Source organism: Geotrypetes seraphini, chromosome 7, assembly GCF_902459505.1.
Source record: "Geotrypetes seraphini chromosome 7, aGeoSer1.1, whole genome shotgun sequence".
NCBI lineage: Eukaryota > Metazoa > Chordata > Amphibia > Gymnophiona > Dermophiidae > Geotrypetes > Geotrypetes seraphini.
Window position 1 is genome coordinate 48,421,913 of NC_047090.1, and position 12,029 is coordinate 48,433,941.

General features: G+C 42.4%; 1 protein-coding gene across 3 annotated transcripts in view; it reads left to right on the forward strand.

Moving 5' to 3' along the window:
* Window positions 1-12,029, forward strand: part of LOC117364093 (cat eye syndrome critical region protein 2) — a 321,538-nt gene that overhangs the window by 270,606 nt on the left and 38,903 nt on the right. For all 3 annotated transcript variants that reach the window (XM_033952931.1, XM_033952929.1, XM_033952930.1), the window contains exons 10-14: window positions 4,354-4,483; window positions 9,275-9,318; window positions 9,410-9,501; window positions 9,881-10,007; window positions 10,783-11,147. In XM_033952931.1, the coding sequence (XP_033808822.1) occupies window positions 4,354-4,483; window positions 9,275-9,318; window positions 9,410-9,501; window positions 9,881-10,007; window positions 10,783-11,147 (758 nt within the window). The remainder of the gene's footprint in view (window positions 1-4,353; window positions 4,484-9,274; window positions 9,319-9,409; window positions 9,502-9,880; window positions 10,008-10,782; window positions 11,148-12,029) is intronic.

Genomic DNA, 12,029 nt, shown 5'->3' on the forward strand with positions numbered 1-12,029 from the left:
CCCATTGTTTTCAAGTTTGTATCGTTATGTCATGTATACTTCGGATACTTTAACGTATGTTAAATTACTATAAATTTATATAATTTTGTAATTACTGATGTACATCGCCTAGAACTTTGAATAGGCGATTAATCAAATTTTATAATAAACTTGAAACTTGAAACTTAATATTTTGAATGTTAATAATGCTATTTTATAGGAGATTCTGTGGAGAATTGGAAGCCAATGAGCTTCTTTGAGAAGAGAAGTCTCAATATCTACCCTGGACAGCACAAGCCCAAGTATCTGGACTGGTCTAGAGCAGTGGTAGGCAAACTCATTAGTCAAAAGAGCCAAAATCAGCAGTACAACGATTAAGTTTTTTTTTAGAGCCATACCCCACGCCCACTTGCGCTATGACGGCTACGTCAACCCGACTGACACCCAACTCGCCCGCACATAGTCAAAATCCAAAGTTTTAAAACCAGAAGCTCTTAACATTCTCATTCATTCTTTGGTTATTTCTAGGCTAGATTACTGCAACACATTGTATCATGGCATAACCCAGAAAGAAATAAGAAGGCTACAAATGATACAAAATACAGCAATAAAAATTATTACTAACTCAAAAAAATATGATCATGTCACACCTCTTCTACAAAAAGCACACTGGTTACCAATTTCGCATAGAATAATCTATAAAATTGCACTGCTAACCTTCAAAATCCAACAAACCAATGCACCAATATTACTAGATCGTTTTTTGATACCATATTCTTCAGCCAGGACATTTAGATCGACAGAACAGCATTTGCTGACTATACCCTCTCTAAAAATAATAGGTACCAGAAGATCTACAATTTTTTCAGTCATAGCACCCCAGCTTTGGAACAACTTACCAATCTATCTACATGGAAAAACCTCATTAGAAAAATTTAAAAGCACATTAAAATGCCACCTGTACAAAGATGCATTTGAGTCATAGATAGGATTATTCATCTATCATTAATCCCAGGCTCAAATACCTAATTTTAACCAGACCTTATATATAGGTCACAACCTCCCCTAAACTCTTTTTAGGCTTAGCCATATTTATAAAACATTCTTCATCACCCTCCTGATATTGTTTTTTCCCTAAATGTATTCTTACTTTCTTCAAAGATTGTAGTTCACTCCATCTTCCCTTTTGTATCGCTAATAACTTGTGTACATACATTGTATGTTTATTTGTATAAATTGTTTTATTTTAGTGTCATAATTTTAAATTGTCATATGCATTGAAGTATTTGATATTGCGTGTACAACAAACTTTTAATAAACTTGAAACCGATTTGTGGCAGAGCCTAGAGAATGACATGGGAAAAAAATTTGTCTTCGTCCCCACCCCATCCCTGTGAGCTCAGTCCCCATCCCCGCAAACCACCTGATCCCATCCACACAAGCCTCGAATAGTTTTATACTGAACTTATTATATTAAAGTTTAAAAAGAAACAATATTCTGTACAATTTTCCATTTATAAATCAGCGTCTTCTCCCCACTCTCTCTTCCCCATTTCTCTTGAGCATCCTCAGCCACTCTCTCTCCACTTTCCTTCAGCGCATGCACATAAAAACAAGCAAGCAATTTTATATCATTTTCATTTTATTCATTCATAGAAATTATTTTATTCATTCATAGAAATTAAAGTCTAAATAATGCCAGTCACATAACAAAACATGATTTTACAAAAATAATTCCCTGCACAGTCAAGCCTGCAAGGATTACTAGATGTCTTTCAGCAGCTCCCCTCCCTCCCTCCCCCTTACCTTCGTGGCCAAATCAAAAAGATCTACCAACAATAAAATTTTTAAAAACACAAATCACACTGTACGAAGAGAAAATGTTAATTATCATTTATATTCCACAGGTTTTCAAAGAGGTCAAGGCAGATGACTTTATGCAATGTCACCGCAGTAACAACTATACAAAAATAGACAAATTTACCCCCTCCCTTTTTACTAAACTGCAATAACAGTTTTTAGTGCAGGAAGCTGCACTGCTCTCAATGCTCATAGGCTCCCTGCGCTAAAAACCGCTATTGCGGTTTAGTAAAAGGGGGCCATAGTGCAAAATATAGACAGCAGATATAAATTCTCAAAGCGGACACATTTTGATCACTAAATTGAAAATAAAATCATTTTTCCTACCTTTGTTTGGTAATTTCATCAGTCTCTGGTTGCACTTTATTCTTCTGACTGTGCAGCCAATATTTTTTACCTTTCAGCCTCCTGTATGCTTCCTCTCCTCCAGACCTCATTCCCTCCCCCAGCGATTGGCTGGTCCTGAACGTCCTCTCCGACATCAGAATTGACGTCGGGTGGCGAGAGTTGGTCGACCCCGCGGGGAAGGGAAGCAGGGAGAGCTCTCGGAACTCGGCACCGGCCTGTTCCCCGATGGCGGCGGTGGCAGCCTGTTCCTCAATGGCGGTGGTTTGGGGGAGGGCAGTGGGAAGGGAAGCAGGTTGGGCACCCCTGCTCTAGACAAGCTATGAGCCGCACTTAAGTGGCTAAAGAGCCGCAGTTTGCCAACCACTGGTCTAGAGGGACTTAAAGAAGGAAATTGCAGCATAAGAATACATTTTTCCTTTGTCTCCCAAGTACAAGTCATAAGTTTCAAAATATTGTTTTTTTTTAATTCTGAGCCTAATAGGCTCCAGGTTTGGTTGTTCTGTCTGTACATCTCATATTTAGTGGCATGTCTCATGGCCCTTATGCTTTCTTTTTACTCTTATGAGGACATCTGGATTTTCAGGTCTGAATAGAGCATTCTTTGGCACCAGGTCATTCAATAGCCATTCTGTTTAAATGCCATTGGGCTCCCTTTATTCTCAGCGAAGGGTGATTTTTCAATTGCTTCTGGATTTTCCTGGTTATCATAGATATAGTCAGGGAAGCACAATGATTTTTCAGCTCCTGATAGCTTTCTTTTCTGGATATTTAGTTCCTCCAGGACTTCTGTTGTAGTTAGTTCTTTTTACTGGAAAGGATTTCTAGACTATTCCAAGTTTTCTCTCTTTTTTGTGTGTATATCAAACTCTCACCCCAATGTTGGATACACTGCTTTGCTATATCCCTTTGGTTTGGACTGGTGTGAAAGAATGCTAAGGAAGGAAATGTTATAGCTTACCTAATAACTTTCTTTCCTTTACTCCAGACCAGAATCCCTCCCTGGTTGATTAATTTTATTTTGGTTATAAGCTATATTTTTAGATATCGCTGATTCTACTTTTAAGTTTTCCTAACCTTAGTGTATGTTGCATTTCTCTTGATTCAGTGAACTATCTGTGACCGTAGAGTATATGCTGCAATGACTGATAAGGATTGAGAAGTTTGGGCCCAAAATTTCAATATTGGCCATCAGGCAGATTTGGGGCACCTATTGCTTGACTATTCAAAATACTCAATACTGCATGATACCTTTAAGGGGTAACACATAGAAACATAGAACATGACGGCAGAAAAGGGCCACGGCCCATCTAGTCTGCCCACTCTAATGGCCCACCCCCTAACTACCTCCATGAAGAGATCCCACATGCCAATCCCATCTTTTCTTAAAATCTGGCACGTTGCTTGCCTCAATTACCTGTTGTGGAAGATTATTTCAGCGATCAACTCATGTAATAACTTTTTTGTTCTAAGTGACACAAATTAACTTGTGAAACTGCTTTTATTTTTAATTTGGAAGGGAAAATTGGAAAAATAAAAACCAAACAGCACCCCAGATTAAAGAGAATTAAGGCTCCTTTTACTAAGGTGCGCTAGCGTTTTTAGCGTGCGCTAAAGATTAGCGCATGCTAACCACGCGCTAAACGAAAAATACTAATGCAAGCTTCTATGGAAGCATTAACGTTTAGCGAGTGCAGTATTGTAGTAGGTGCTAAAACTGCTAGCACACCTTAGTAAAAGGAGCCCTTAATGTCCTGTTCAAAAAAAATCACATTTTAAAAATCTATCTATTTCTGAGCTGGTATAAAGCCCAACAGTGAAAATTGTTTGAATTTGTTTATTCCTATTCTAAGATGGGAATATACATATACAATTTTTGGCCATGTCCCCTTGAAAAATAATTGTATGCTGAAGATAATATATGTGTAAATGCTGCTATTTCTATATGTAGATGCTTCTAAAATGACCATTATCTACTGCCATTTTAATGCATGCTTTTTTGTTCAAGTCTTAAGTTTGTCTAGTGGAGAAGGTTTTCAGAAATTCCCTCACAATCTATGTTTTTGAGCTTAACTGCCAGATTACACTTTCTGGAAAAATGAACATCCCACTGGTATGTTTCTAGCACAAGTAAAGGTCTGTCATGTTAATATGTCCTCTGTACCACAGAACGGGCCAAGAGGAGGAAACTGAGGGAGGAACGGGCCTGGCTGCTGTCCCAGGGAAAGGAGCTGCCCCCAGAACTGTTACATCTGGACCTCAACTCTCCCATAAGGGAGGAAAGGAGGACCAGGGACCTGTAAGTATACCAAGAATATTCTTCATTTATGTTAGTGTCTTCATGTGTGTTCAGAAACTGTTTCTTCAGCAATCACAGAAATCTTAGGGGACAGTGGAAAGAGAAGAGTAAGAAGTGAAGAACTTTAACACTGAGCAGTTGTTAAGTTGTCCTTTCATCCATTAGGAAGGGTGGTTCAAACATTTCATTCCATATAAGTGTCCACAAGCATGTCCTGCAGGGAAAATAATAAGCTTTATAAAATAATGTGTTGCTAAAGCAGCTGGAATTAGTGAAGATCCAAATAAGAGTTGTATTAGCACTGTCTGTCGGCTCTAGAGGTTACCACATATCTCATCAACTACAGAGGAGACTGGTAGACAGAGAGTTGTGCGGGGACAGAAATCAAATCTGTCTCTGCTGGAATAGAATCCATCCCCGCCCGTCCCTACAAGTAATTTCTTCCATCCACACCCATCACCATAAACTTCAAAAGTAATTATTTCATTTAATTATGCTACTGACATCATCAGGGAAGATGGCTGCCTAATCTTGAGGCTCCGTCTTCTGTCCATCATAATTCCCCCGAAGAGCAATTTTTACTTGCTGCATTGCTAGCCAAAGTGGGGTGACTGGTGCATTAAAGTCTCCTGCATCTCATGGCGTCGAAAAAAAGAGCGAAGGATGATCGCCAACAGAGTCGCATACCCTAAAAGACCCACGCATGTTCTCTGCACGCAACAGGGCTGCAGGATGAAAGCGGGGAACATAACTGTGTATCGGGCATGATGCAATTGCCACCTGTGAGGGCCTCTGAGAATAGTGGAGGATCCATGGAACCGCTCACAATGGACGATCTCCAAGAAATAGTAACAGAGGTTAAGCTGGCCGATCAGGGAGCTGCAGCAGGATCTTGCAGAAATCGGGTCCCGCATCAACTCTGTTGAGCTTTGAATGGACGCCTATGGACGCCTATGAGGAGTTGGCCACGGGGGCACAGCGAGGTCTAGAGCAGTGATTCCCAACCCTGTCCTGGAGGAACACCAGGCCAATCGGGTTTTCAGGCTAGCCCTAATGAATATGCATGAGAGAGATTTGCATATGATGGAAGTGATAGGCATGCAAATTTGCTTCATGCATATTCATTAGGGCTAGCCTGAAAACCCAATTGGCCTGGTGTTCCTCCAGGACAGGGTTGGGAACCACTGGTCTAGAGGATGTGCGATCTGGACCTGAATTGTACTAACTGATTGACAAAATTGAGATCCGGACTCATCAAAACAGTTTGCGGATCCGGGGAGTCCCGGACACAAGTGACTATAAAGATGCAAAGGATGTGATGACTAATTTAGTCAGATGGTTGCTACAGGACAATAACTTGGAGCTGGGTATTGAGAAGGGCGCACAGAGCCCTGTGCCCAAAAGCATCAGACCAGCCCTATTATATTATAGTCTGCCTTCAAAGTTTTTGCACTCAAAGAACAAGTCCATCACAGAGGTCAGGAACTGGGATCCCTTCAATGCAATGAGCACTATGTGGAACTCTATCAAGACCTTGCAGCCAGTACGCTGCAGAAAAGAAGAATATTTTGGAAGGTGACCGGACTTTGATGTGAGTCAATGTGCGGTACTGCTGGACATTCCCATTTGGGTTGCTGATCACCTTGAATAGGATTCCTAAATGAGTCACCTTCACCACTGTTGTTGAAGCCCGGGACTTGCTCGCTAAAGAGGGGATTGAGGTCCCTTCTGATTCTGCTAGTGGTGGGGCCCGGCAGTCTATTTGACAGCGCTTGTCCAGCTTCTGATGGCAGCATGTGGATCGTAAACAGGAATCACCTGCACAGAGGGCAGTGGAAGTCAATCTAGCAGCCTCAGCTGTGGCCCTTTGCCTTGAACTAACGAGTGTGGATACTGGACTTGGATTATCTGCATTCTGGTTGTGCCCTCTCTTGGTAGCAGTCCCGGCAGTTGGATGAGACTATAGTTCACTTCTCCATAAGTTTGAAGTATAATCTGAGGAGTGTGAGTGGGATTTGGTGGGGATATGGCTCCTCTTATGGGAGGCGGTGTCTAACCTACTGTTAATGAGTGTATGTGGTGGAGTGTGTGTGTTGGATGAAAGGATGGTGGGGGTCTTCCCTTGCTATGATTTTTTTGGCAATTATGGGTGTCTTCAGGAGTTTGTTTCCACGAGGGTGCACTGAGTTTACGCTTGTTGATAGTTGCCACCCTTTGGGGGTGGCCTTGCGTGTTTGAGGGGTACTGGGGCTATTGTTTGTGTTGTCCCCAATAGACAGGGGTGATCTTGTGATGTATTCTCTTATAGTAGGGTGATATCTGTACATGTGTGTGTTATTGTGTTTTGGGCTACTGAAGATGTTTACTTCCTGTTAGTATGGTGGGAGGTCTGGTTGATCCCACTGGAAGGGTTGTGTAGGAGGGGAGGGGGAGGGACTATCACAGTTTTCAAAGGCAGAGAACTCTTTTTCCACTTTGATAGATGGCGGGTTTCAAGGTTGTTTCCTATAATGTTAGGGGGTTGAATTCCCCCCACAAACATGCAGCCTTGTTTAGAGAGCTAGTGTGTCTCCAAGTGGAGGTATGCTTCCTGCAGGAATTCCATCTCCTCAGAGCCCATGAAAGGTACCTTAGGAACTCTAGTTTCCACCTCAATGTATTGAGCATCCACTGGGGCTTTCAAAAAGAGAGGGGTGGGTATTCTGTTTGCCAGGACCCTGCCACTAAAGGTTAAGACAGTGGTTCAAGACCCTCAGGGCTGTTATATTTTAGTGGTGAGGGTACTCCAGGGTTGCACCTACACTTCCCCCTCCCCATTCGCGGTTTTGGCAATCAAGATTTCACATATTCGTGATTTTTTGGGAAGGGGGAAAAAAAGAAAATAAACCCCATAGTTTAGCCTTCCCTCCGGCGATCCGGCCATACCTGGTGGTCTAGCGGGATTTCGGGGCAGGAGCGATCTTCCTACGCTCCTGCCCCGTGCAGAATGCCAATAGGAAATGGCTGTGGGGAGTTCCCGTCGTAGTCCATACTCCAGCTGAAGAGGACCCTCAAGCTATGTCAGCTGAAGACTTCCTCTGAAGGTGGCCGAGGGTCTCTTTTGCCAAGCTTGGCAGGCAGCAGCATCCCCGAGTCACAGATGCTTGCATCTCAGTGACTTAGGGATGCTGCCAGCAACTGCTACGCTTGCTGGAGAAGGTCTTCAGCTGGCGGTGCTAGGGGATCCCCACCAGCCACAGCAAAGGTCAGCAAATATATCAACACTGGAGAAATAAAGCCAGAAATGCATTTCCTTTTCTGTTGAACACAATACAAAAACATCTGCTATATACATTTCCCAAAGTCAATATATTTTGGTTAATAAATTCCTTTTTTTACCTTTGTTGTCTGGAGATTTATTTTTCCATCAAGTTGGTTCCAGTTTCTTTTTTTTCTGCTTTCCTGTCTTCTGCAGATTCTTCTTCAAGTAGCTGCTATCCATTGGTTCCTCCTATCATGATCTAGCATTTCTCTTTTCCCTCCTTCCCATTGTACAGCATCCTCATTCCCCTCATTCTTCCTCTTTTTCCCATTCCCATTCCTGCACAGCATTTCTTCCTCTCTCCTCCACCCCCATGTGCAACATGTCTCCCTCTCTCTCTTTCTCACTGTCCACCATCTCTCTTTCTCCCATTCCCTCCCTTTGCTGCACAGAGAGTGAGGAGAGAGAGAGGGAGGGATCCAGTGTGCATTTCCCCCCTCCCCTCACTTCTACTGCTACAGCCAAAATTTCTCCCTCTCTCATCCCTTAGGGATGTGTAGCATCTTTTGTCTCTACCCACCAGCACAATTCACATTTCTCCTTCTATCACCCATCTCCAGCACCATGCCAAATCTCTTCCTCCACCACTTTGTCCAACATTCCTCCTCCTTGCACCCCTTTCAATCTGTGCCACTGTTCCCTCTCCACCACCATATCCAACATTTCTCCCTCTCATCTTTCTCTTCCCCATGCATCTCTCCCTCCATATTCCCATCAATGCTCCTTTTTTTTCCTTTCCCCATGTGCACTCTCTCTTTCCTTCTCACTCACACACTCATACCCAACAATTCTCCTTTTTTATTCCCCCCATGTCCCAAGTTCATGCCCCCTCCCTGAGTTCGTACCCCCCTCCCCCTTCCTTCCTTCCAGCCTTTGTCCCAAGTTCATGCCCCTCCCATGCCCCAATGCACTCCTTCCCCCTCCCCTTCCTTTCTTTGTCCCACGTTCATGTCCCCTCTCTCCCTTACATCTAAACACTCTTGCTTGCTCACTCCTTCCCATCTGTGGCCAAGTTTCTGCCCCCTATCCTGTAGGTGTGTACCAGGGCCATCCAGGTGGGCCTCCTTCTTCCTGCCATCAGTCGCACTTGCTTTTTCACAGGGCTGTGAGCAACGGCTCCTGAACACTATATGTGGCTGACCCAGACATGTTCCCTCCATCATCAGCTCTGACGTTGGAGGGAAGGCTTCCCAGTCAGCTTCGGTGGTGTGCTGCACGTAGCTTTGTGGAGGGATGAGTGTGACTGAAGGGCAGGAAGGAGTAGGCACTTCTGAGGTTACATATAGGAACTCCTTTAGGTGCCTCCATTCATGCAGCATCCCTGTGACCAAGTGGGGGGGAGACACCACAGGATCCCCATGGGTTTCACGGAATTCCCGTTGGCCCCGTTCCCGTGCAGTAGAGATGTATGGTAAGAAGGATCAAACTGAACTGTTGTATTTTCTAAGCAAATAAAAAAGGGGTATGTTAAATGTTTGCTTTATTTCTAGGTTTAACTTTGAACTGGATGATGAATATACTGCAATGTACAAAGGTACGTTGGCTTAATTTTTAATTTTTGTCTGTTCAGTTTTTACTTGCATTTAACCCTGGTGTACGTAACATTTCCTGTTTTACCTGTATAGTTCTAGATGCCGTGAAAGCTCATAAGGATTCATGGCCCTTCTTGGAACCTGTAGATGAATCCTATGCTCCAAATTATTATGAAATCATTAAGGTAGACTGTTTTAATTATGTCATTCCTCTTGCCTAGTAACAGAATTTGTGGGGAGATAACAAAAGCAGAGAGAGCCAGAAAGTTGCTTTAGATCTAGCAGTCATGCCTGGCTTTGGCATAGGGCTGTGAGGAAACTCACACTGATACAGTCCTAACATCTGATGGCAGAGCTCCTTCTCAAAAAGTTTTGCCCTAGCTGACATAGAGATGGACACTGCCATTCAGGAGTGTATTGATAATGCCCTTGGCAAGTCTTTGTTGGAGACCTGGCTGACATAGAAAGAGCATGCTTTAGAAGATTCCTTAGTTTCCTCATCACTATGTTTAAAATTTGTCAACATACTCTCTAGCTCTTCATTGACACTGGGACCTTTTGTAGAGCCCCATGGATATCTCTGGCATGGAGAAGAAGCTCAATGGAGGACAGTATATCTCAAAAGAAGAGTTTGTGAGTGACATGAAGACAATGTTCCGTAACTGTCTCAAGTACAATGGGGAGAACAGTGGTAAGAAAAATGGTCAACTATCTGGGTTCAGAAAACCATGTTTGCTTGTAGAAGTCAAAAACAAGTGATCCTATCCCAGGCTGTGTGCTGCTTATGGTTAAAACATAGCAGTGGTGTGTTGTTCATGGTTTTCTAGTGTGAAGATGACATTAAATGCCCAAGCCACTTTATTAATTATTCCATAGTTAGTTTTTCTTCTATCCTGTTATTGGGATACTAAAGTGTGGCATTTGTTGTCGGTTCAAAATAATTAACATAGTAGCATACTTAACATATTTGTCATGTTCAGTTGTTTTTTGCCCACTGTTTATTCTGTTGCTGGTTTATGTATGGGGGTAGAAGCAATGAAAGGGCTGACTTTCTGTTCTCTGGACTTGCAGAAAAGGGGGATACTGTGGAGGCACTATTCACGACTCTTGGAGGAAGGAATACCTAGTCCTCTTGCCTCAGCAGCATTTAGTGACATGAGACCAGATGTCTGGCCTCCAGTTGAGGATTGTCACTGCAGTGGCTAAGGTGACTTGGAGGGGGCTATGAAATATGGTCAATACCACCCACCCCCCAAAAGAAGTTGATGTTAGAGCTGAAAGTCCAGAGAAGCAAAGAGGAAACTGCCAGACTCCCTGCCCCCTGAAAAGTCTTGACTTATATTCTCAAAAAATTTGGGGAGAAAAGTTTTTCAATTTGTTGACGTGTCACATCTAGAATTAGATATTTTGAGCTCTTGTTTCGAGCCATCTATTATTATTGTTGTTTTTATTTGGGGGGAATACAGAATACACCAAGATGGCATACAATTTGGAAAGATGCTTCCACAAAGCCATGCTGAAGCATTTCCCGGGAGATGATGGTGACACAGATGAGGAGTTCTGGATCAGAGTAAATGAAAAAGAGAAAAGGGAGAAAAGGAAAAGCCGTCCAGGGCGCTCCAACACTGGGGGCTGGAACAGGTACAGAGATGAGGTGCAGAGAAAACAGCCCCCCGAGAATGGAAAGTCACACAAGACGCTCTCCAAGGAGGATGCAAGGGATGGGGCACGACAGTATCCCCGAGGAATGGAGCTTTCTAATAGGCCAAGATTCCCTTCTTCACTGCATTATCGTAGAATGCCTAACAAAGCACCTCGCCCAGCTCAAATGGTAGGGATTTACAAGCAATTAACACTGAAAAAACTTATTTTCTTTCAAATCTCTCTACCTTGCATTGCTAGAAGGTCATCTATGGATGTGTTCAGCCCTCTTTGTTGCGTCTCTGTACCTCATATTAGACGGTATTTTTTTTTTTAATCTTTATCTTAACACCTTTTTTTTTTTAGGGTTAACTTGAAAATGTGCCAAATTGTGTAGTTTTTAACAGGGGTTTTTTTGGTTTTGTGTTTGTTTTTTTTACTATAAAGTTCATGAATTGGTCAAATTATAATGGCTATGAAAGCAAAGATCATTATTATTGGATTATTAAATACAAAAAGCACCAAGGGCCTTGTAGAATGAGACAGTAGATTTCTCTTTATTAAATGGCCCGATACAGGCTGTGTTTCAGTGCAAATGCCTGCATCAGGAGACAAATGCAAAAAGACATTCAATTTAGTCAAACCCAAAAATAGAGAACTCTAAAAGCAGACCTTACAAATTGGCTAAATACAGCAAACTCCGCTGGGATCCTAAATCACACTAAAAGTTTTCTTTTGGCACAATTGAGGACATCGCAAGAGTTTGCAGTCTGTTTTTAGAGTTCTTATTTTTGGATTTGACCAAATTGAATGATTTGCACCGAAACATGGTCTGTTTCAGGTCATTTAACAAAAAGAATTGTACTGTCCCATTCTACGAGGCCCTTGGTGCTTTCTTTCTCTTTTAGTGTGTACTTTGACTTCTCGCTTCGTTGTCTTGTGGATTACTAAATACAAAATTATCTTTAAAAAAAACACAAAGAAACCGTGAAGGCATTGTCATCAATTTTTTTTAAATGTTTCTGCAAAGCTTCAAAGTTAGGGGTGGTAGTTTGACTATAAGAAACGTAAC